General features: G+C 38.1%; 3 protein-coding genes across 6 annotated transcripts; 2 read left to right on the top strand and 1 right to left on the bottom strand.

The window, feature by feature from the left end:
• Window positions 1–361: 361 nt before the first annotated feature.
• Window positions 362–9,061, top strand: LOC135634615 (plastid division protein CDP1, chloroplastic-like). Of its 2 annotated transcripts, XM_065145132.1 has the most exons (13): window positions 362–1,027; window positions 2,793–2,906; window positions 2,969–3,106; window positions 3,884–3,988; window positions 4,075–4,197; window positions 4,274–4,642; window positions 4,720–4,815; window positions 4,882–5,007; window positions 7,312–7,377; window positions 7,460–8,248; window positions 8,414–8,604; window positions 8,691–8,808; window positions 8,887–9,061. In XM_065145132.1, the coding sequence occupies exons 1-12, from the start codon at window positions 749–751 to the stop codon at window positions 8,773–8,775; spliced, it is 2,481 nt and encodes an 826-aa protein (XP_065001204.1). In that variant the 5' UTR covers window positions 362–748; the 3' UTR covers window positions 8,776–8,808; window positions 8,887–9,061. The 2 variants fall into 2 exon arrangements, with proteins under 2 accessions (XP_065001204.1, XP_065001138.1); XM_065145066.1 differs by having other exon boundaries at window positions 8,691–9,061.
• Window positions 9,062–10,664: 1,603 nt separating this feature from the next.
• LOC135583698 (glutamine synthetase nodule isozyme-like) lies at window positions 10,665–21,762 on the bottom strand. Of its 3 annotated transcripts, XM_065145298.1 has the most exons (15): window positions 16,176–16,225; window positions 16,001–16,081; window positions 14,895–15,386; window positions 14,778–14,817; window positions 14,586–14,689; window positions 14,418–14,466; window positions 14,232–14,338; window positions 13,668–13,755; window positions 13,099–13,227; window positions 12,870–12,944; window positions 12,694–12,747; window positions 12,504–12,541; window positions 12,275–12,434; window positions 11,146–11,206; window positions 10,665–11,020 (listed from the first exon to the last, which is right to left on the bottom strand). In XM_065145298.1, exons 3-15 carry the CDS (start codon window positions 14,966–14,968, stop codon window positions 10,929–10,931), a joined length of 1,071 nt encoding a protein of 356 aa, XP_065001370.1. In that variant the 5' UTR covers window positions 14,969–15,386; window positions 16,001–16,081; window positions 16,176–16,225; the 3' UTR covers window positions 10,665–10,928. The 3 variants fall into 3 exon arrangements, 2 of the variants coding, with proteins under 2 accessions (XP_065001370.1, XP_065001312.1); XR_010495443.1 differs by lacking the exons at window positions 10,665–11,020; window positions 11,146–11,206; window positions 12,275–12,434; ... (8 more) ...; window positions 14,778–14,817; window positions 14,895–15,386 and adding exons at window positions 16,292–16,363; window positions 16,790–16,891; window positions 16,973–17,108; ... (3 more) ...; window positions 20,409–20,544; window positions 21,310–21,762 and having other exon boundaries at window positions 15,764–16,081; window positions 16,176–16,220; XM_065145240.1 differs by lacking the exons at window positions 10,665–11,020; window positions 11,146–11,206; window positions 12,275–12,434; ... (8 more) ...; window positions 14,778–14,817; window positions 14,895–15,386 and adding exons at window positions 16,292–16,363; window positions 16,790–16,886; window positions 16,973–17,108; ... (3 more) ...; window positions 20,409–20,544; window positions 21,310–21,762 and having other exon boundaries at window positions 15,764–16,081; window positions 16,176–16,220.
• Window positions 21,763–23,644: 1,882 nt separating this feature from the next.
• Window positions 23,645–24,995, top strand: LOC135634386 (small ribosomal subunit protein mL103 (rPPR7)-like). The gene has a single exon (XM_065144854.1). The coding sequence runs from the start codon at window positions 23,686–23,688 to the stop codon at window positions 24,823–24,825; it is 1,140 nt and encodes a 379-aa protein (XP_065000926.1). The 5' UTR covers window positions 23,645–23,685; the 3' UTR covers window positions 24,826–24,995.

Genomic DNA, 24,995 nt, shown 5'->3' with positions numbered 1-24,995 from the left:
AGGCAAATCATAGCCTGTATATCTATTCACATTTGTGATATTTTTAGCGATGTACATATTATTACTTGAGATGCGAAGTTAAGAGCTTCTTGGTAATTTTAATTGCTTGTATATATTTTGGCAAAATTTGTATATTTATATATTTTTATCTTTTAATTGGAGTTTGTGTGTGTGTATATATATATATATCAAAGAAAAAAATAAGAAAAAAATTCTGGAGAATTTGCTCCAATTAATATATGTTCCAATCATTCTTGTAATATTTATGGGAATACATATTTAGAAGGGTAATTATGTAATTTCAGTACAAATAAGTATATATGTACAGTTGCCCCTTCCTCACTCCTCGTGGTCTCTTTATTTCGTCCGTCGCCGGCACAGTGGCTCTTTCGTCCCTTTACCTTCCCTTCCGTTTCGATGCCCTCAAATGGAGCTCGGCGAAACCCTAATTCGAGACATCGCTCTCTTCCCCGCGGTCCTTCACCCATCTTCTTTGCTCGATCGCGAGTTTCCATGAACTAGGAGACGGATCTGGTCGCTTAGCGTTAGGTTTTGGCCATGGCATTGAACAGTGACCCTTTCGTTCCTTTCCCTTCCCTTCCGTTTCGATGCCCTCGAATGGACCTTGGCGAAATTCTAATTTGAGACCTCGCTCTCTCCCCCGCGGTTCTTCAGCCATCTTCTTTGCTCGATCGCGGGTTTCCATGGATTAGAAGGCGGATCGTCCGCTTAGCGTTAGGTTTTGGCCATGGCATTGTCTCACACGGTGTTCGGGCTGCCGCTTCGGTGCGGGAGCGTCGGGAATGCAACTTTCGAGGAGAGACGGAGGTCCTTGGCTTTGACCGGCGTCGCATCTCTTGCTTGCGGCAGGGAAAGAAGGGTCCTCAGTGAGCCGTCTCCGGAGGCCAAGTCTCGTACTAGCCGCATGGAGATCTCTGGTCAGGCAAAGATGAAGGTGTTGGAGGCCCCGGCCATAGAGAATGGGCAGGTTCGAGACAGGGTGGAGATTCCTGTGACTTGTTTTCAGGTTGGGAAGTTATGCAAAAAAATTCCACACGTTTATTAGCATTATGCCTTAAGATCTTCCATTATTACTTCATTGATTTGTTTGCAAGAGAAATTTGATTGCTTTGCGCTTTGTAGAATTCAAATATGTGAAAACGACGTACACTATTCAAAAGAATGCATATATTAATATGTCATTGGACTTCCATGAAACTCGTTAATCCTTATATACTGATAAGTTTGTGGCACAGATCTTTGTACATCAGAATGCAAGATACGCAATTTGAGTTCTGGAAAGGATCAGTATGATAACATCTTCTTTAGGCTTTGCTTTTAAGATAGATATTTTAGATCGTCTTCTCACCTAGGCCCAGTGTGTGCTGATATTACCTATAAGTTCTTGTTTGTTTGTTTTATGACATTGTATATGTTGTAATGTTCTTGGTTTCACCTGTGTGCATAGTCAACAAGAGAGTCTAGGATGATGAGAAGGTGAGGTAAGTGTCCCTATACATCAGACAGCATACAAGCAATAAAAGAGGAGACATTCATGAGCTTCACAAATTAGATGATGGATGGAACACGTGGATGTTCTTACAATGTGTTTCATATAGGGGACAGGACTTATCTACTCTCTTTCGCTCATTCTTTTTTATGCAAATGCCTTAACAGGTCTTGGTTGTCACATGTCCACATAATTCTGGCTAGAGAGGAGTTAGATTTCTGAGAGAATTTGTATGATTTAGGAAGGTTATTTTGTTTTGATATTTAACTTCAATGATGTAGAAAGTGGCATATAAGAGAGGACGAAAAATAGTTGATCAAGCTAGCAGTTAAGATCATTTATAACTTATTTGAGGTTAATGAACTACAAAAACTTGATTCTTCAGTATTTTTTATATATAATAAGGAGACTATAACATATTAAGTAGATGTTTGGTTATATCAAATAAAATGCTGCTTCTCTGATTATCAATATTTCTTGATAAAGTGATCCTTAGATACATTCATAGTGCTTACTTATCTGCAAATAATTTACTTCTAAGGACAAATAAGATGTGGACGAGTGACATTTCTCTTGAAGATTGTATAATGATTCTGATGAAGAACCATTTTCATATAACAAATTTGATCATTCATGATAATTTTATTGGACTTACCAAATGCCACCTATACGACCTAAACTGCCAATTCTGGCTGATAGTCATCCTAGTAAATCATTGAACTGTAATTACCATAGCTAAAACGTCTGATGTGCCATCGAAGTTGGCAAGTCTAACAAAATGTTCTGTTTGTTCTATCCATTAATCTATATCATTGTGAAAAATGTACAATCTTCCAAGTGCTGAATTATGTAGATTATTACAATCAAGTATAACATCTGGACCTTTTCACAAATGCCAAACTTTAAAGCCATCTATATTGGATTTGTGTATGCTAAACACTACAATGGTGTCCTGGATGTTACTAGTTTTGCAGCAAGGTTAATGGATATAGGAGTTTGTATCAACATCAATTGTAATTTCCTACTGAAAGCTAACAGATGAAAAAAATGAGTTAGTTGGAGAGAGATGCATACTACATTCATGGAACTGTTGCAATTATTAAGAGAATCATATCCTACAATTTATATGTTCTTAGGACTTCTTTTTGCTTCTTGATGATTAGTTATGGAAAAATTCTTTGGTTCAAGTTGAAGTCACGTCCATAATCATTTTTTAAGGGATAATAAAGCAGAGTCTCAAGGATATATATATCCCTGATTATTAGATTCAACAAATTTGCAGCTCTTAGGTGTTACCGTGCAAGCTGAAAAGGATGAGATTGTCAAAGCAGTAATGGAGCTGAAAAATTCAACAATTGAGGATGGATACACTGCAGAAACAATTGTTTCTCGGAAGGTACAAGATAGTGTTCTTCACTATATATATTATTGTGTGATATCTGAATGTTGTATTTGCAGGATCTCTTGATGGATGTAAGGGATAAACTTCTATTTGAACCAGAATATGCTGGCAATATAAAAGAGAAAGTACCGCCAAAACCTTCTCTTCGAATTCCTTGGTCTTGGTTGCCTGTTGCTCTATGCCTTTTGCAAGAGGTAAAAATTTTCTATTTTATAACCTATTACGTTTAGTAAACACATTCGCTGGGAGCTTAATTACAAAAAGACTATTTTGACCATGAACAGCCATTGTCATAATCTGAGAATGTGCTAAATTCAAATGTTTTATAAACTTGACACTCCTGCAGCATTGTACTTCTACATTTGATGACATGGGTTTGTATTTATTTGCTACAAATAAGTGAGCCATTTAGAATTTCTTGTACTTTTTCCTGATATTCTGGACTTGTAAGATGTATTGCATTTTTCTATGTGTGCTCATGTATAAATAGTTATTTAGTAAGTTGTCCTAAGTGCATTCATATTATGCTGTGTGAGTATGTCATTCATTATGGGGTTACTATGCAATATCCTATCAAGACAGATTGAAGCATGACAGACTGTAGTAGACATATCAAGATTCCACGTGGCTTGAGAAATCTAAGTTGACATTATAAAGTTTATAACTTTCACAATTTTAAATAGGTCAATCCTTGGAGGTGTCTCTTGATTCCTGCCCCAAAAGTTGTTGTTTGTTAGTTAAACACTGACTATGAAGTGCAGCCCCAATCTCTTCTTCCACTCTCCTCCTCCTAAAACAGTAAAAATATAGAAATTCTCTTTTTCTCTTCTGCTTCCTCACTTCTGAGAAAGAACCGTACTCTGTTGTTGTTTTTGTTCCCTAACTGTTGATTGCATATATCTCTTTATCAACTCTGCTGTCCTTGGTTTTCTTGTTGAAGATTGTGACAGGAAATTGATACTTAAATGCAGGTTGGAGAAGTAAAGTTGGTTCTGGAAATCGGCCGAGCAGCTTTACAACTTCCTGATGCTAAGCCATATAGTCATGATTTGCTTCTCTCTATGGCTCTAGCTGAAGTAAGATACATCAGCAAATATGTTATTATTTAACTGTTTGCTGTACTGCATATATTTCATTTGATTTTTTGGTATCTCTTCTGCAGTGCTCAATTGCAAAGGTTGGTTTTGAGAAAAACAAGGTATCTGAAGGTTTTGAAGCTCTTGCACGGGCCCAGTATCTTCTAAAGAGCAACGTCTCTTTAGCGAAAATGCCATTGCTATCACAGGTATGTATCTTTCCCTTGTCTGATTCAGTTTATGGTATCGATATGAAAATGACTGATCATTTGGAGCACTTCTTAGGTAGAAGAATCTTTGGAGGACCTTGCACCTGCTTGCACATTGGAACTTCTGGGGTTGCCTCTTATTCCTGATAGTGCTGAACGTAGACGTGGGGCATTAGCAGCATTGCAAGAACTGATTAGACAGGGCCTAGATGTTGAATCTTCCTGTAGAGTTCAAGATTGGCCTTCTTTCTTGATTCAAGCTATGAATAGGCTAATGGCTACTGAAATAGTAGATCTTCTTTCTTGGGATACTTTGGCTGTTACTCGCAAGAACAAAAAATCAATCGAGTCTCAGAGTCAAAGAGTTGTACTCGACCTTAATTGCTTTTATTTGGCCATGGTCGCTCATATTGCTCTTGGGTTTTCGATGAGACAGAATGAGATGGTATTGCCTCTTTGCTGGTGACAATTATCTCTTCTTGGCATAGGCAGTGACGTATTTCTGGTTATGTTCTCATGCAGATCACTAGAGCAAAAGCCATTTGTGAGTGTTTAATTATATCAGATGGAGCAGACTTGAAGTTTGAGGAAGCATTTTGTTCATTTCTTCTTGGGCAGGTAATTACATGGATCCTTTTTTTATCTTTCCTATATGTGTTTATTTAAGTGGGTCTATCTATGCAGACTGGGGGCATGGAGACTGTTGAAAAGCTTCTGCAGCTTGAAACAATAAGGAGTTGTACTTCACAGAATTCACGATCTGGTATGAGTGGAACATACAAGGACAAGGGCACTGTGAACCAGACATTGGTAGGTACTTCATTGTCTGTTACCTTCTATGTAAATGTAACTGAAAGAGCACTGTGATTCAGTTCTACGAATGATGTTAACTTTGATAATTAACAAAAGTTGCTAAATTTTCAAGATTCTGTGTTGATTACTACCAGCCTTCAGCATTTTTCTTTATGATAATATAGTCGATAAAAGTGATGATTATCATTTGTCTTACTCTATTCTTGATTTGGATGTTTCCTGAGTAATATTGATAATTAATTGTGAATATTTTGCGGGAGTAAATCAAACAGAGAGTTCATGAACTTCCATTTTCAAAAGACTTGGTCCCTTATTAGGACTTAAAGTTGTTATGGGCAGATTTGCTACTTTTTTTTCAAGTAATGAAGATATACCTGGCCATGTTTTCACATGTTGCTTGGGCATTTAACTTGGTGGTTCTTCGTCAGCTTAAGATTAGTTCCAGAATCATTTATATGCTATGACAAAAGACTTAATTTTTCCTTATGCGCTAAGTTAAATTTATGGAGTCAGTTTAGATTATCATGATCAAATAGCCTGTACTAGCTCAATTACTAGAACAGAACAAACCTTACCCATGTGGGTGTCCATGTCACGTCTTCAATCTTTATTTTTTTTAATTTATGTTAAAATGTCACTGGGGATTATCTAGGAACTGGGAATGTCGTAATCGTACAACATACACAATTTTGCATTGTTCAGGTTTCTGGAAAGAAGTGTCATAGATAACCATAAAAAATTGTCATTTTAGGACAATGTATGCTCCTATTTCAGTCTTACTTATCATAAATACTTCAGGATAAAAAAATAAAGGCATCTGTTTTTTGGGCACCAACTTGGTCTTATTTGGCAATTATTTTATGGTAGTAGTTTGCCCAGACATAATCATGCACTCTTTTGATTTCTAGCTTTTATAGATATATGTATTATCAAACTCTGCTCCTTTTTGTCTCTTTGCCACTTGATCTTGACTTCTGTATTATGATTGAGGACTATGTGGGTTTTCTGACTTCTGTCATAATCTTGTGGGTTACTATCTCTTTGATAGAAATGCTGATGCAATTTCTTTTTCTATATATTCTTTTAAATATTGAAATGCACTGTACAAGAACTTAAATTCTTGCTGATACAAGGTGCTTATCATGCCTTTGATGTTTTTCCCTACTAAGGCTCTAGGTTACTGAATTATAGCCAGAATATTCAATGATTGCAAACTTTATATGATTTATTAGGGATTATGATGGACATCTCAGTTTTCATTTGGGGAAGAAAACCCACTGGTTTTCCAGGGGCATTTGTGTTGGCACCCAATTGCTTTATACGAAATCAAACCAGCTTCAATGTGCTAATGCATATGATATCCACCTACGTTTTGTACAGAAATAGGAAAATGAAGGGAGAGTAATATAGATGAATGATGTAGATCGAAAGTTCAAAATAAATAAATTGGTTGATATTGCTGTTTTAGATTTTTCTTGTTTTACCTTATATGCCTGAAATATTTTGTTTTTAACATAGTACTTCCACCAACTAGTATTGACACAAAACTCAAAAGTTATGACTAGTTGATGGTGTACCCTTCTGTTGCTATTTGGTTTTTAAAATATGATTATTTTGGTTGGTTATACTTGTGCATAACCTCATTATTTCATGAAAATTTCCTCATCCTTGCATTCACTTTGTGCATGTTTAGGTATATTTATAGGTCCAGTTTAAAAATTGGCACCCATAGAATTAGCATTGTATCCATTGTTGAATTGCCTTCTTGTATCATCCATTACTACTTGGTACATAATGCATGGCTGATGCTATTCTTAGGCACCGAAGCACTTTCTATTTTTAAGGATCGCTTGCACCTGCCAATGCACCAATGATTGTATTGTTATCTGTATATATATAAGTTAATCTGCCGTAGAGGTTTCTCCAATGATCTATTCTCGAGGTTTTTAATGATTACTGGCTAATTGTTGGAATCCATGAATGTTTTCATCTTTATGGTTGGACTTGTACTACAAATTGTGTCAGTACCTAGAGAAGTGCGGTTTGATTGTTTGTAGAATCTTCTACATACTCTAATTCATTAGTCTTTTCATGGTAATCATGATGACGGGTAATTTTTCATGCATTGAAGTTTTACCTGAAAGTCAACTGGAAACAATGGGCAATCTAGAGTTCCTTTTTATCACACCTTAAGCTAAGCCACAATTTCATAAGCTATGTATGAGCATATAGTAGCTGATTGTAGAGCTTGCATTAAGGTTGAAATTGTCTTATGCCAGAAGAACTGCTGAAATTTACCAGGAAACTTGGCTGAAAGACGCTGTTCTATCTCTCTTTCCGGATACACGAGATTGCTCTCCTTCTTTGGTGAGTCTTGGAGTGGATTGATGTCTGATAGTGCGAGGTCCTTTATGTTGGCAAGATTCTAATTTTTACAGATACAACATAGGCCAACTTTTTCGGGAGCCCAAAGCGAATTCTTAGCAGTGGCAACCAGAAGAAAATAGGGACCATGAAGACACTTCCTTCAGCCGGACACTATGTATCATCTTTTGGTCTTTTAGTAGACCATCGAACTTCTGGTGCACAATCTGCAAAGGTTAATTCAACCAATAATTTGGGAGAAGCTGTCAAGCAACTTGCACCAGTTAATTTGCAGAGCCAAATGGCAGTTGGTAAGACTAATGGTAATGCTAGCTCGCTATCTTCTCAACTGAAAAGAAATCTTGATTTGCATCATCAAGGTTTCTGGGAAAGCTGGCTTAATAAAGGAGATATAACAGGAAAGGCTGCCTATATGACGCTTGCCGGATGCATATTATTTGGTGCATTTAAGCTGCTTGCTATGCAATTTGGTCATCTGAAAATGCCACATGAATTGAAATCAATTAACCATTGCATTACTAGTGAAGCTGCTGCTTTGAGTCATTTTGCTGGTGGAGATAGCACATCTGCTTTTAGAGGTAGGGATATAATGTGGCAGTTACGGAAGCTTTGGTCAATGTTCAGCCAATGCCTTGAGCATAAAATTAGTGTTGGAAGCATGCAGAATGGGTGGCCCACCGATCTCTCACCTTTGTCTACTTCTGCTGGTTTTATGATACATAAACGGCACATGGCTCTTGAAGAAGCAGAAGCACTGGTCCATCAGTGGCAAGATATAAAAGCTGAGGCATTAGGTCCCAGTCATCAAATTCAATTGCTGTCCAATATTCTTTCCGAAGAAATGCTTTCAAAGGTAAGTTTTGAGAGGACATCAGATTATTATTATTATTGTTGTTATTATTAGTATCATCATCATTATTATTATTATTACTACTACTACTACTATTATATTATTATTTATATGTGCCATCATATATATTTTTTCTTTGATTCGGATTCTGGTGTATGTCATTGTCAGTGGCAAGATCTGGCGAATTCGGCAAAAGCCAAATCCTGTTTTTGGCGATTTGTTTTAATACAAGCCTCTATTCTGCGTGCTGAGATAGTATCAGATGGAGGTGATGATGAGTTTGCTGAAATCGAGGCTGTGATTGAGGAAGCTGCTGAACTTGTAGATGAATCTGAGCCAAAAAAACCGAGTTATTACAGGTTCTTCACAAGACCAGTATATCTAAAGTCCAATATGTATTATCCTTAAGAACTGCTCATTTGTTTATCTACCACTCTATTCGCAGTACATACAAGGTTCATTACATCCTGAGAAGGCAAGAAGATGGTTCATGGAGAATTTGTAGAGGTGATATCCAGAATCAAACATGATCTACTCCCATGATAAATCAGCTTATCGGTCAGGTATCTTACAAAATCATCTTTCTTGCGATTGATTTAGGCACCATGAAGAGGGTGGTTTAACATTATCCAACTGTACAGGAATAATGAATCTTATGGTCTCATTTTCCTTCAGATGTCTCAGCTGGCTAGGGTTTGTGTATAATGTTGCATACATGTAGGTTGACTGATCATACTCATGAACTGACGACATGTCTTTGACCACATTTATGCCTTCACATCTCTCTATTGATTCCCTTTCCTACTACTTTTTATATGTGTATGTTTGTCTTAAACTGGATGCATTCATTATACTACTGGATATATGCATTGCCATTCTGTGTCATTCACAGTATTGCACTTTTCAATGTGCTCTTGTTTTCATTGAATTGGATTGGAAGAGGTAGGGGTGTTCAAATTGAATTGGATTGTTGAACTGAATTGAAGTCGAACATAAATTGAATCGGTTTAAAATCGATTTAAAATTGGTTTGGTCTGGTTCAGGTTTTGGAGACTATAAAGGGTCTTTAAATTGAACATAAATTGAATCGATTTAAAATCGGTTTGGTCCGGTTCGGGTTTTGAAGACTAAAGGGTTTTGATTAAGGAGTATATATCTTTTTGATTCGGTTAATCAATTTGAATTGATCTTAATTAAAAGATATCGGATTGAATTTATTATTCTAAGCTTTTAATTGGTTTAAATTGATTAATTAAATTGATCTAGAGGTCTAATGTTAAAAATGACATGGATTTAATTTGATATTTTTTATCATGTTAGTTCGATTGGATCAAAGATTTTAATTCCATTCAATTGAATTGAATCAGTTTATTTTAAATACATATTTTTAAAAATTATAAATTGACTAATCGAATCAAATAATCAATTTGGATTATCTTACTTTAACCATATTAAATCGAAAATACGGTTTGGCCTCAATGGTTCAGTTCGAATCGATTTGAATTACCCTTGGGAAGAGGCGCCGAGACATGGCTTCCTATGTCGGTAATGATACCCCTCAATGGGTCTTCCTCGTTCGGGTGCGGGTGGTACATCATCTTTTTCATCTACACCACCCCACCCATCCTCATCCACTGTCCACCTCTTCACCGTGTTCCGCTCATCCACGAGTTCGACCGCTACTTCAATCATCACATTGTCGAGCCACCCTCTCTTCGTCCCTTTCCACGGCTTCTTCGGTGAATTCTAAAACAGGTTCGACTTCGCAAGCTTATAATTAATTCTGATGTATGGTTTTGGTGGTGTTTTGCTGGTGACGGATCCAACCTCAGATTTCTTTTTAATTATGCTTGCACATAATGTTTTTCAAGAACATGAATCCATTTTTCTTATTATTGATCCAATAATAAGATTTTTATTATTGGATTCATAATAAAAAGAAAAAAATATGAATTAATGATTTCTAATAATGCATGGAATACATTATAATATGCGTACAATTCAGTTATATGTATGTGATTACGAAAAGCCATATTCGTGATGCAATCATCGTCCTATAAGATCAAAAACAAGGTTCAATTTATCTGCATGTTCGTTCATCACTGATTCTTTTTCTATATATGCAAGTTTTTTATCGGATTGCACATCATGCAATCTAAGCAAAACCAATGAATTAGATTCGTGACAAAGGTTACATGGACGTATGCGCCAGAAATGCTCATCATTAACAATATTCAAATTGATCATCTCATCCTAATTCATGGTTACATGACGATCACGCGAGAGTCCATTTCCCATTTGCATACATGTTTGTCGAATTTGTATTTCGTTTCGACATTTACATGAACATAGTTTTCTTTCTAAATTAGGTGCTAAAATAACTTAATCACATGCCCACATGCTTTCAATAATGTCACAGTAGATCATAATTATTGCAGTATACACACGAAAGGCAACATCCCAAAGAGGGTGTAGTTCCACTAAAGCTTAGATTATTGGAAATTTCAAGCAACCATAGATCATGCTTGAGGAACAAATATCCATGTTTTTGAGGACTACAAGAAATCAATCAACTGAAGACCAGAATAACAACATAAAACCATATAAAAGCAGGATACATATCAATAGTTCCTAGATTTGACTGGAGGTTATACCATAAGAAAATGTCCATCACATGTTATCTTTAAGGCTTCCAAAGAATGGTGGTTTCAGCAATCATGGAGGTCACAACATAAGGATCCATGTTGGAAGCTGGTCTTCTGTCCTCAAAGTATCCTGGTAACAACACAGCTCAGTTAAATAGGGCAGGCAAAAAGACTCGAGCAATTAACTGAAGATTCAAACACCTGATTCAGAATAGATTTTAGAAGGAAATAATTGATCGATGGAAATCTATATACCTTTGCCATCTTTTTCTGTTTCACGTCCCACGCGAACCGATGCTCCACGGTTTGCAACTCCCTGCAAGTCCAGTGGATAGAATTGTAATCGCCTATCATATTGCTACCAAACGTTTATAAATTATTACATGGAATCAGTCTCATCAGCATTTTAAGGAACATGATTGGAAGACTAATCATCAATTATCTCCAAAAATGCTCAATAAATGCAGATGAAAGTATTTTATAGTTTGCATGGCTTACCTGATAGACCTAACTAGAGAAACAAAATATTAGGTTGGAGTTCTGTATGGCCTACTGCTAATAAATGGAGCCTGATTGCATGCTCCACAGAACCAAGTGGAGTAGTAGGTTATTTTGATTTAAACATATAACATTGGCATATATTTGCAGAGCAAGGAGTGGCAACATAAGCATAACTCTAATTCAAAATTGTCAGTATATAGTGATCTTTTAATGGAATGTCATTATAAAGACCAACATTCACATATCCAATACTAAGCTTCCATGCATTATGAAATCCGCAAGGTTTCAAATTAATTGAGCATTCTGTAACTAGAAATAGATTAAACTTTCTATGTACAAGTTTTACTATGTTCCTCATTTGTCCTTGGGACTGGAAACAATAAGGCAGAAATGTAGATTCCAACAAGTACTTTATCATGAGTGGATAATTGGAATAATAATTTGATTCAAAAAGGAAGCAATATGATTTTAGGTTGCATTGTTGATAAAAGAACAGAAAATAGATTTGGTTCAATGTACTGTGTATTACACAGTAGAACCATAAAGCTAGTAGATAAGACAAAGCCCATTGGTGGTGGTGACTAAAAATCAGCATCTTCGACTGCTTATCTTGCAATGGAACACATGAAATGACTTTAATGTTGTTTGAATATTCATTTACAATTTGCTTTATTAATATATGGATCAAATTAAGTTTCCTTCTTAAAGAACCAACCCTGATACTACAGGAATGTCTTTACCTATCATTGCTCTAAACAATAATAATTTGCTACCCATAAGTTTCTTACGTGTCATGTATATTTCTAATTTGTTCTTAGTGTTTGTTGCCTTAGCACCACAAAGTTATAGATTATAGATACAAAATAGACGAAATGTTCCTTACCCATGAAAAAGAGCTGATATCAGCAGTTTCATGACGACCCGTTAATCTCCTGTCATTGCCCTCACCATATGCAGCAATATGTTCCTTGTGCTTCTTGCTAAGTTTCTCAATTGCCTTCTTAATCACTTCTATTCCACCATCATTTCTCATAGACTTGGTGCTGTTAAGATGTGGACCATGTGAATTTTATGCAGATGAAAATTTAGAATACAAAACCAAGCGAGATGACCTGTAGTTCGTATGAGCACCAGCACCATTCCAGTCTCCCTGGTATCACAACACAGAAATGAAGAGAGACAAGAAAGCTCTTTGTTTTTAGGAACTTAGAGGCGAATTCAAATTTTCAATTATACTTTGATAGTGTCTAAAACCATAAACCAATTAAAGCACAAAGACAAAGGTGAAAGTTATATAATGACCTGCATGGGTTTGGGGTCAAAGGACAGAACAGCTCCTGCAATTTCAGTAATCCTCTGCATAGATCAACACAAGTAGGAAGATTCACTAAGTTGATGGAAATATAGAAACCAATGGCATCCATAATCAGGTGTTTGAGTTACATAATATGGACAGCATCTATATGTACAACATCTACCTCAAGGATGTAGCGGGCTACCCACAACTGATCACCAGCAGTAATTCCAACAGCAGGTCCTACTTGAAACTCCCACTGTTCAATCAAACAAATAAATATAATCAGGGAAGTAACAAAAAAAAAACACTGGAGGAATCGACAGGGGTCATAAGATACCAATCTGATCATTTCAAATGAATAAAACATTGAGCTGAAACTAAAGCATCTCTATGTAACTCGAAAGGATTACCTGACCAGGCATCACTTCTCCATTGATTCCACTAATGTTGATTCCAGCATACAGGCATGCCTTGTAATGAGAGTTGACAATGTCACGACCAAATGCCTTATCAGCTCCAGTACCACAATAGTAAGGGCCCTAAGTAAGGATGCAAAAGAAGTCACCACTTCAAACTAAAGTAAACAAGAAGAATAACAGAAGAGTCAAACCAAAACCTAAAGTGTTATCGGGGGTTAATTTTCTAGATACCATTGACCATTATTTTCCTTTACCTATAGGCACAATTGTAGCAGGTTACCTCTTTTTGTTGGATAGGATAGAAGTTTTTATATCATAACAATTAGTAGTTCTGTTTTTGAAACCAAAAAAGTCCAAATTGGTAGTACTAAAGACTACCAAACTGAAGCTTTAAATCAAAAATAAAAAATCCAAACTGAAGCTGCAGCAGAACTCGGAAGCTTTGACTCACTAGTCATTTACAAGTTCAATAAACTGATATTTATATGTAAGAACAAGCTCAGATTGCAAAAAACTTATGAGGAAAAACATTATACTTAGTAACAACATTAGGGTCTAACCTGAGGACCAGGGAAGCCACCAACTGGCCATCCAAGGGGCCAGGGAACATCCCTCTGAAACAGAGTGTACTCTTGCTCAATGCCATACCTTCAACAATGATGATTGCAGTTAGGACATTATATATCATAAATGGGTAAAACTTAGAGAAATCAACAAGATCTTAAATCATCAAAGTAACACGAATCACTGTCTTTGACAATTTGGATTATATAATGGTTAGCTGAGACTCATTTCATCCGATAATTTCAGTATCGATAAATAATGTTTTAATAATGGCACAATATTATATGTAGAGAAATATAGGCTAATTAAGTAATAAATAACCAGATCAATCTAAACTGATGAAAGAAATTTTTTTAGTTTAAGGAATTCACAAGGATGGCTAACATTACACTAAAAAGCAACCCACAATCTCCATCTAAATCATCTAGTGGAATCACACAGAAAAATAAAAATATATCATTCTTTTCATCTATCTCAAATTTAAAGCCCATGAAGCCTAGCAATTTATAGAATCAAATTCTGAAACCATTTTTGGGAGAATACTACTCTAAAAAGATTACCAGGGCTCCTCGGCTATCACATCAGGGTGGCTAAAGATCTTCTGCGCGTTGAACCTTTTGTTGGTAGGGATCGGATCCCCTGCTGGTGTATACGCATCACACATCACCTAATATGCATATATCTATCCCATCATTCCTCACATACATCAAAACAAAATTTTAATTGTGCTTTAAAGAGATAATTACCAAAATATTGTTTCCCCTCCTGAATGGATCCTTGAATATTGCCTGAGGACTAACCACAACACGAACAAGGAAGCATAAAAGAAATAGAACATGATTAGGCATCCAAGAAAACAGGAAACCAAAGATAGATTTTGCATTATGCTACATAACAGAAGACATTGCACTCACTGTACGATGACTTCACTGTTATCCCCTGGAGCCTGACCCGTACTGGATCCGTCGTAGTTCCACTTGGGAAGCTTGCTCGGATCCGACACCGGCCCCGGTAGAGTCTAAGTTACCCATATTACAAACCATATGTTAGATCTTATGATGAAAGATAATGACCAAACGAAGAGGAAAGACGAAGTGCAAACAAACCCTGGCTTTGCTCCTCATGTCCATGCCCGATCCGCCGATCCTGGAAGCACATACAATGATCGATCAGGACCTATCAGTGGAAAGTAGCTGAAGTTTGAAGAGGGGATGGTGGATTACCATATGTACTCGGCTATGATCTTCTCGGTCGTCTCGGTGAGGTTGAGGTCGAGGAGCTCTCGGAGTAGAGACATGATTCCACAAACAAGGAGGAAAGGATGGCTGGAGAAGGCGGAGATGCGGCCTATTTAAGGTGGTATCCATCGGATCTGCATGGATTCTCGATAGATGGCATTATGATAGCTGAGATGGATAAGATTGGGACCGGATATGCCGGGGGACCGCATCCTCGGGGCCGCCCACCAGGTGCTCGGCGAAATGAGGCGAGTCCTGCGACACGGGGGGGCTGTGAAGAGGTTGACGTGACACCTCTCGCACGAGGAGGTGGTATTCGGCGGACGCGTCCAAGGAAACGGCGGATGGCGTGCGGGACGAGGGCGCGATCTCGATTTGACCGGGCTCGGGCCTTGGACCGAGCTTTGCGGAGCGGGTGTCGCCTTATCGGATCCTGATCGAGAGCTAAAACGGTGAGCAATCTTCTTCATGTGAATCCTGCAATAGGGATTGCAAATATGCATGTAAAATTTCTGATAGAAAATTGCTATCACATAATGGAAATTATTTTATTATTTATTCAACTCCTTATCAATGTATTTAGGTTTAAAACCACCGAGATTAGATGTCTCCTCCGAAATCTAATCATGATTGTTATGCAAGATGTTTTGTGATGTGATCAAAACAGAAAAAAAAAAGTACAAGGATATATAGTTTCTTAAAAAATAAGAGATTTTTTTTATAACATTTTGATTTCTTTATCGAAAGGAATCAATAAGTTGTTCAAAATCCAACTTTATAATTATTGAAGAAAAAATTATTTTTCAATTAAAAAAATTTTGACATTCACAATTGAATCTAACACTTGTATAACAAGACACTAACTCGGCAATCAAATTATAATAAGAATTTAATTTCAAATGTGACATTATGAGTTAAAACAATACACGAAAGCATTGTAAAATTATAATTACAAAGTTTAAATTTTAATGATTGAATGAAAAAGTACGGCTATTAGGATACAATTTGCTGAACCTAACATAATTTAGCACCCTCATAAAATAGTTGAACATTAAGGTAATAAACAAAATTTGGGATGCAAAACTGTCTACCAACTCGAATTGGGATTGAGATCAGGAGGCATTGAACAGCCATCATTCTCCCATGTTATGAAGACTAGAACCCACATTGCCCTACAAAAAATGTCCGGATTAGTGTCAATTGACATATTGATGATTCAATCAGAAGCTATTAAAGTAAACATGATAGATATCATACAGTACTCACATAACGATTGCTAACTTCAGCAAGCAGTACCAGTCCATTAGAAACCTGCACATCAGAAGATCCAACAAAGTCTTCCTTGCACCCGGAATAAATAGTGCAGCCAATTAAAGGATTACCTTCATGAAGCTAGACGACCGAATAAGATTCCGCTGAATACAAGAGCTCCGAACCACTTGTTTGAAACAAATCTATCACCAAGGAATTTGTGCTGTGGTCAAACTTTAATGCAACTTGACATTTAGAATGCATAAAGTTTTTAGGAAGAACATCAGGTCCACACACGTTCAAGATTCAAGATCAAGAACTTCCTCTTGGAGTTTTCTTTCTTGAGGTTTGGGTTACATCGGTTCTAATGGCTTTCTTGTTCTCTTGAGATGAAGATTACTTTTGATAGCAAAGCTTGTCATTCTTCCTCGTGGTCTTTTGGATTTCTGAGTTATTCACTTGTTTCATGAGCATAAATTATTACCAAAAAAATAGATTTTGTATTTAAGGTTTTCCTGCTAACTTTGGACATCCTGAACCAAAGTTAATCAAAATTGTTATAAAATGGCCATATGATACAATCTGCACAATTGTATCATGTTAGAAACTATGACCTACTAAATACTTACTTTCTGTTACAATCTGCACGATTAGACAAGTCAACAGTCAATATCTGCCATCCTAATTGCCCAGCAGCAGCTACGAGAAATGGATAAAATGGCCATGCTGCCCTAGGAAACGTAACCATGCAATCAGTAGAGTCCACAAAAGTATCATATATGAAAGAAAGGAAGAGCAAAATCAGGATATACCAAGCTCTGCATTATATCCGCTGAGTGCTAGATTACTTATGCATGCAATTCCAAATCCTGTAATCCAGTACTTCGTGAAACTTCCAAACCTCAATGCCGTTGATTTAACACCCACCTTTTGGTCATCTTCCTTATCCTGAAATTAAACTTTTGATTACATCAGTATTACTAAGTAATAGCAATGGTTCTGGATTTGTGGAGAACAAAAGCATACTCAAAAGTAAGCTCACATGAACAGCCAATGTTGCCCATATACCTGATGTGCATATATCGTATCATATACAAGTGTCCAACAGACACCAGCACCATACATTGGCAGGACAATTGCAGGATCTAAGCTTTCTTTGACAGCAGCCCAGCCTAACAAAGCTCCCCAATTGAAGGTCAAACCTAAGTATGCTTGAGGCTGTTACAGTGTAGCAAAAAGTAACATCAACTTCACCTACTCATATATGACAACACAGTTGCAAACTACTTTCTCTATACATACCCAAAATGTCAGTCTCTTCATAAGAGGATACGAGAAAACCAGCAACAGAGATGATGCACCAAGAATACGGCTACATTAGAAAGGGGAAACAAAATTACGACTGTAGAGTACCACAAAATAAATAGAAGTTTCATACTTTATAGAAAAAAGTTCTGGCAAAATGCATGCCAAAGCCTCCAAAAGAAAATTCATCATAATCACAAATCGCACACAACAATTTTTGAGAATATAAATAATACTGTAGAAAGCTGCACTTTGGTCCAAGATAAGGGAACCAAAATTATCATACAGCAGGACTACAGGAGTTATTAGAACCCCAAGTTTGGCAAGTTAATTTTCTGATGTAACATGATCCATAAGATCCTTGATATTCATGGATGGCAGGTTTGGAAGTATTGTCCACATCCTTCATCCAAAACCAGAATAATAGCTTGTGAAATGGCAACATCTGAACATCAATTATCAGCAGAACAAGTTCCTTATTTATAGTGGCCACTCTACATCAAGGAATGAAATTTTAAGTACCAAGTTTGGTCCACGTTGATGTCCCGACACGTGGGGAAAGGGGGAAATAAGAAGAGAGAAGGAAGAAAATTGAAGAATAAGAGAGGAGGAGGTAGAGGAGGCAGAGGAGAGGAGAGAAAAATATCAGAGATGAGGAGTAAGCGACAATATACATGTGACAGAGAGGGGGTGGCGGAAGTCGAGCGACAAAGCGGAGATGGAGAACAGGCCCATGACTCCTCACAAGCCCTAAAAGCATCCGGTTTGATGGTTTGGAACCTTCAAAAAAAGAAAAACAGCCTATCATCTTTAAAATTAAAAAGACAAAACCAGACCCCACCACCCAAAATGGAATGGTTCACTTCTCAGTTCACACCTGGAGCGTTAAATACCAGCAGTCCAGACCGGATCGTGCAAATTAGGATTTTCTAGATGCAACAGAAAGATTAAGGTTCTCCGCCTTACACGTTGCTTACTAGCTTCCACATAAAACTGATTTAACAAATCTCTTCATGAAATTGGAAAAGCTCTGCAGCACAGGGCATACGAACTTGACATATTTTACTTATCATTAGATAGATAAGTATACGCAGAATCCATTGCAGAAAAGTCCACACGTCAAAAGCTCAGAAGGTTATACTGTGTATTGTTGTTATTGACAGAATCATTGAGGATAATGAAATAGCATCATTATGAATATCAAATAATGTAGACATGAATATCATCATGAAATCCTGCCCCAAACTTCTCAACATAACCCCACCGCCCTCTCTCTCTCTCTCTTTCTCTCTAAGCAAACACATACACACACCCCAACAGCCAATCATCAAAACCAAAGAGAATGAAAATGATAAACTTTCCTTTCTCCTTGTCTTTATCCACGACACTAAACCTGAATCAAAAACCAGCCATATCCCGCCCTTGCAAATGGTTCTTTGGCCAATTGATATGCTGTAAAGTTTTCTACTTGTTAACTGTTCTTTGACATTTTACTTGCTAGTCTTAATTCAAATGTTGGGTTAAGTCTGACACTAATCTCTTATACAACAATAACAATAGCAACAAAGTCTCAACTATTTGGGGCTGGCTACATAAATCTTTTGCCGTCATTAAGATTAATCATATATTTAGTTAAGTTTAAGAGTATTTGAATATTTATTTATAATTTTTATTAAAGTTTTTTTTATCTCCCTCTGCCTTCCCTCATACCACAGATCTCATTATCTTTCACGTAAAATATCTAGTTGCAAAAAAAAAAAAAAAGTTTTAGTTATGACACCCTTGAAAGGGTTTCATTTTTAAATGTTTTATGCAATTTATAATTAAAATTTGACCATTTCAGTGAAACTGGATTTAGTTTTAATCTTTCAGAATCTACAAAGCATTATAAATTAAAATCTACAAAACAATTTTATTTTCTTTTTTTTCCAATTGGTTAAATCAACCATTTTGTTCTCTTGAATTAGCCACCCTCAAATCAAATTTGTACCATGAGGCAGATTTGAGTTAAGACAAACAAAAAACATGGTCAAAGCTGACATAAAAGTTATATTGACAAGATCTTCCATGGAGTACAAGACCTGGTTTTTTTAACTATTAGATAGGAATATCTAACTATTTCAAATTTAATAATCTGGATCTCACTAAACAGCTGATAAATACATTGAAACTAAATAAGAAAAAAACTTAACCATGATAAAACTCAGAAGCAACAACATCTAACTGTTTTTGGAAAGGGAAGGTTTGGTATGAACAGACACAAAAGAAAATTGGATTTCTTGTAAAGATAAAAGATAGATTGCAGAAGTAAAAAAGAAACCTCCAAGTCCCTGTCAAGGTTTATTGTTATCTGAAAAAAATAACTCGACTGGAAGTTAACTTACAGGGAAATCGAAGATCAAAGTTACCTGTAATTATTGAGTTGTAGCAAAATTCCTAAACCCAATAGAAGTTGAAAACCAAGAAAGCAAAGACCTCGAAATGGTGTCAAAACACCACATGCAATTGGTCTATATTTTGTTCTTTCAACCTGCAGCATGAAGGAAAACTCGTATAAGTTTTAGCATAGAATTGTGAGCAAGCATATATAAAGTAAAGAAACACGATTGTTTACTTAAAATTATAGTGTGGTCGCTAGCCATGGTTATATGGCAACTAATGCATAACTTAGTGTCATTAACCATAGAAGTTAAAATCAAAATAAATAATATAAGAAAAGTGCTATATTTATAAGCAAATTATATTGCACTAATCAAAAAATTCTACCAAGCTGATGATCTATATGTTGAGGTACCTGTACCTGCTACAGGAAGAGCTTATGAAAGTTCAGTAACATTAAGTAGATAAGAGAACAAATCTTCCCTTTCTCTTAGTTTCATTTATCGTTTTTTTTATATTTTTTCAACATGAAAATTTATGGAGAAAAACAATAGAAGAATTTACCTTAATATCAATGTCACGGTCAAGGAGGTCATTCACAGTGCAACCAGCACCTCTTAGAAGCACAGCTCCACAACCGAACAAAGCCAGCATCTTAATGTCAGGGAGGTTTCCAGGGGTTGCTGCCAGAGTAATTGACCTAGATGTAGTTGCAGTTAAAAGCCTTTTAGGGCTAACTTAACCAGATTCTAGATTCTGAATATTCATTTATACACACATATATATAAATAATACATGTATATGATATAAAGATTTTAACTAAACAATGGAAGTTTTTGCATAAGTTCTCAAAATTATATGAAGAAAAAAGTATAATGAGACATAAGAAAAGAAGCTTCACTTAACAAGACTCTTTCTACTCTTGATACCACAGTTTAAGGTATATATGTCTGTTTGACATCTGCATCATTAAAAAATGTTCCAAATTTAGTCAATTTCAGGCTCCATGGCCATAGAATTGGTTGGAATTGGCTCCGGAGCAAAGTGAAATCACGGATTTTGGTCAATTCTAGGTGATTCCACTGTTTCAAAACAAGAAAAGAAAAAAGGGCGGAGGCGAGGAGTAGAAGGAAAGAAAGAAGACACAAAAAAAAAAGGAAAGGTGAAGCCTAAGGCAGTACGATTACGACTGTAACAAAGAAGACAATGCTCTACTACGACTATGACTAGTAGGACGATCAACGTATTCCCCTTAATGCGAATATGAACTTAACGTAGTCAATCACACTGTAAAGTAACCTAATTAAAAGATCAATGGCTTCAACAAAACCGACAGCAGCTAATTCACAAAGCCCTCAACGAAGGGAAACATTGTGCAAGAACATATTCACATAAATATCAACGGATCAATCATGAAAATTTGTGACCGGAATTGTATAAAGAAGGGGGAAGAAACAAACAATACCATCCGCAGGGCCAGGCCAGCAGCCAAGTCCCGATAGGTTTATCTAGCCGCGCGAGGAGAGCATACGGACGCACCGACACCGGCAAGTACGCATCGACCCACGACGGCGGGGCCGCCGTTCCGGCTTCACCGTCAGGCGACCGGGGCCCACCATCCTCCGGGGTGCTCCCGGAGGCTCCGTATATCGAAGCGAGTGACAGAGAACGGGGGAGTCCATCGAGGAGCGTCGGCGGCCGCGGCGGCCACGAGCGGGGGTGCCTACGCGGCGGGATCGGAGCTCCGAGCTCACGGGAGCCGGTGAAGGGCTTGTTGGGGTTCTCACGCGGAGAGGAGAAGGGGAAGAGGGAGGAGAGGTCGGCGGGCGGTGGCCACCGGTGGCGCTTCCGAGCGGCGCGCAAGAGCCACAGCGCCATGCCCCTCCAGTCGTCAACGCCCCGGAGGTGACCAAAATAAGGCGGGCCAAAGACGGAAATGGGCCGGATCCAAAATTAGAGCTAATTAAGGCCTGATCGCTAGTGTTGCAAGAGCCGAGATCACCTGTTGGAGCCCAAACCAAGATTCAGGGTTCTGCTGCAACTAAACTCGGTGGACCCCACGGCATGCAAATCTTATGCGCATTCACTGCCTCGAAGGTACGGACTAATCACATATTACTCGTTCGATAGATTTAAAAAATTTATATTAAAATTTTTATAGTTATGAAAGTAAAATATTTAACCTCGTTTACTCTAATACCATCAACTTTATCGACAAAAAAAATGTAACACGTGACTATTATGATGGGTGACTATTATGATGGTGGTCGACAAAAACAACTTAATGGTCGATCCTGTTGACGTCGATCCGAACATCCACGATGATGATAAAGATGATGCAAAGTGGTAAGGCATCTGCGTCAGCACCAAAGGAGGAAGATAAGACAAGTGAGGCATCTATGTTGGCATCACACTACTTTGCCTCATTTTCCTCCCTCTGTGTCACTTTACATTTGTGTCGGCACAAGAAGAGGAAAAGGAGGGAGATGAGTGTTGCACTATCCTATCTCCTCTTTCTCCTTTGGCTCCATCTGAGATGACGTCGAAGGAGGAAGAGGTAAGATATCTATATCGGCATCACATCACTCTACCTTCTTTTTCTCCTTTAGCATTACTCTGCATCTACACTAGCATTAGAGAAGGGAGAGGAGACAGATAAAGCATTTGCATCATCAACAATGATGAGGGAGGAGGAAGAGGAGGTAGGTGAATGGAGTGGTGCAATACTGAAGAAGCAAGAGGACGAAAGTGTGGCATCTACGTCGATGTCGCATCGCTCTGCCTCCTCTAGTATCACACCACTCTACCTTGCATACCTCCTTACTTGCCTCATCTTCCTCCTTTGATGTCGACATAGATGTCACACCTTCCTCCTCTTCCTCTTTTCATGTCGACAACGCTAGAGGAGTAAGAGGAGGCAAAGTGGTGCGGTGCTCACCTCTCTTCTCTTCGTCCTTCGACGTCGATGAAAATACATAGTAGCATCGAAGAAGGAAGATGAGGTAAAGCGATGTGATGCCAATGTAGACGCCTTACCTGCCTCCTCTTCCTCCTCCAACGTCAACGTAAATGTCTCACCACTCTGCCTTCTCTTTCTTCTCAACGTTGATGTTTGGATCGACATTGGCAAGATCGACCATCGTATCATTCTCATCGACTATTGTCACAATAGTCACTCATGACACCATCATCAATCGTCCATTGTCATAGTTGAAATTATGTTTTTGATCGTCGTTTTCATACCATTCATACATATATTATCATACGCTATATCTTCCGTTCGTAAAACCAACAATATTAATATAAATAAGATTAAATATTTGATTTTTATAACTATAAAGATTTTAATATAAATTTTTTAATTATATGAATCTGAATATTAAATAGATCTAACTAAAGGGCTAATATGTATTCATAATAATTATTATTTTTATCCTTATTAATTATCTTTTCTTATAGTGCTGTCATATTTTGTAAGTCACAGTAATCTCCAACGATAAGATGTCATATAAATCTCGATGATATTGTTCATTCTGTCATATACCATAAGAAATCTTATATAGGGGATGAAATAAATGAGAGAGAAAAGGGAGAAAGTAGACAACAACAATTATAAATCCTGAATTCCACGTGTCCAACGTTGATGGAATGGAGATAATTAGCATATCATATATCTAAAATATTGCATTTGCGATTAATTGGCATCAATTGAATTGAAATTTGAGTCGATTTGGTCACGTTGGCGTCCAAATCCGTTCGAACCCAACCGGACCCAATTAAAATTCGCCCAGTTCAAAAAACCCTACGCTTTCGCCTTCGCAGCAGACGGTGCACGGCAAACATGGCGCTTCGAGTCTCCTCTCGCTGCCAAATCTCCCCCTTTCTTCTCCACTACTGCCGCTTCTCCTCCTCCTCCTCCTCCGCCGCCGCCGCTCCCAGGCCTCCCTTCGACCCCGAGATCCGCCGCCTCGTCCGCCTTCGCCGCTTCTCCGACATCGAGTCGCTCCTCGAGCCCCTCAAGAAGGACCGCGAGAACGCCTCCTCGGAGCCCTTCCTCGCCTCCGTCGTCGCCTCCTACGCCTCCGCCGGGATGCTCGACCAGGCCCTCCGCACCCTGGACGAGATCCCCCGCCTCGGCTCCCCCCGCACCGCCATCTCCCTCAACGCCCTCCTCTCCGCCCTCAACCATTCACCCCGCCGCTTCGGCCGCCGCCGTCTCGTCCCCGAGCTGTTCGCCGACCTCCGACGCAAGCTCTCCATCGCCCCTGACGCGGTCTCCTACGGCATCCTCGCCAAGAACCACTGCCTCGCAGGCGAGGCTAAGAAAGCCGTCCCGATCATCAAGGAGATGGAGGAGAAGAAGATCGAGGTCACTGCGGTGATCTACACCACCATCCTCGATTCGCTATACAAAGAAGGCAAACCTCAAGAGGCCGAGAGGCTTTGGAAGGAAATGAATACCAAAGGGATCCAGCCCGATCTCCCTGCTTATAATGTTCGGGTTATGTACCGAGCTTCCCATGGGAAGCCAAAAGAGGTCCTTGAACTGATCGGTGAGATAAAGTCCGCGGGGTTGAAGCCAGATATCATAACTTACAACTATTTGATGGCCTGTTACTGCAGTCATGGTAGATTTGAGGATGCAAAGAAGGTCTACAGGGAATTGGAGGAGAAGGGGTGTGTGCCAAATTCCTCGACTTGTAAAAGTTTGGTGTTGGCTTTGTGCAAAAAAGGGGATTTCGGTGGAGGCCTGGATGTGTTCATGGATAGCATGAAGCATGGCAAGTTGCCTGATTTAGGTTCCGTGAAGCTGCTGGTAGAGGGGTTGGTGAAAGCTTCTAAGCTAAGGGATGCAAAGAGGGTAGTTGGTGGATTGAAGAAGAAGTTCCCGGAAGACTTCGTGGGGGAGTGGAAAAAGTTGGAGAAGGTGGTTGGTTTGAGTGCTGATGAAGAGGGATCTGATAACACGATGACTGCTTAAAATTGAGGATTATTTTTTTTCCATTTAGCAAATCTTATGGTGGATTTTGACGATCACAATTGAGAACACAGATGTTGGTCCTTTAGTTTGTCATAAAGTGGCTGGATAGTGCTCTAACTGTGTTTTATACTTCTATTCTCTGATGAGGTATGAAGCTTCCTTTTCGTGTC

Source organism: Musa acuminata, chromosome BXJ1-1 (assembly GCF_036884655.1).
Source record: "Musa acuminata AAA Group cultivar baxijiao chromosome BXJ1-1, Cavendish_Baxijiao_AAA, whole genome shotgun sequence".
Classification (NCBI taxonomy): domain Eukaryota; kingdom Viridiplantae; phylum Streptophyta; class Magnoliopsida; order Zingiberales; family Musaceae; genus Musa; species Musa acuminata.
Note: the sequence above shows the minus strand (reverse complement) of the source record. Positions and strands in the feature narration are given on the sequence as shown.

Excerpts from the sequence above, each read along its gene's own strand:
- LOC135634615 (XM_065145132.1), top strand. The coding sequence starts at position 749 with ATGGCATTGTCTCACACGGTGTTCGGGCTGCCGCTTCGGTGCGGGAGC. Across the intron at positions 1,028-2,792 it reads TTCCTGTGACTTGTTTTCAG|CTCTTAGGTGTTACCGTGCA; the intron begins GTTGGGAAGTTA and ends ACAAATTTGCAG. Across the intron at positions 4,198-4,273 it reads AAATGCCATTGCTATCACAG|GTAGAAGAATCTTTGGAGGA; the intron begins GTATGTATCTTT and ends AGCACTTCTTAG.
- LOC135583698 (XM_065145240.1), bottom strand. The coding sequence starts at position 21,722 with ATGGCGCTGTGGCTCTTGCGCGCCGCTCGGAAGCGCCACCGGTGGCCA. Across the intron at positions 19,996-20,408 it reads ACCGTGACATTGATATTAAG|GTTGAAAGAACAAAATATAG; the intron begins GTAAATTCTTCT and ends TTCATGCTGCAG. Across the intron at positions 17,109-17,228 it reads ATACGATATATGCACATCAG|GATAAGGAAGATGACCAAAA; the intron begins GTATATGGGCAA and ends GTTTAATTTCAG.
- LOC135634386 (XM_065144854.1), top strand. The coding sequence starts at position 23,686 with ATGGCGCTTCGAGTCTCCTCTCGCTGCCAAATCTCCCCCTTTCTTCTC.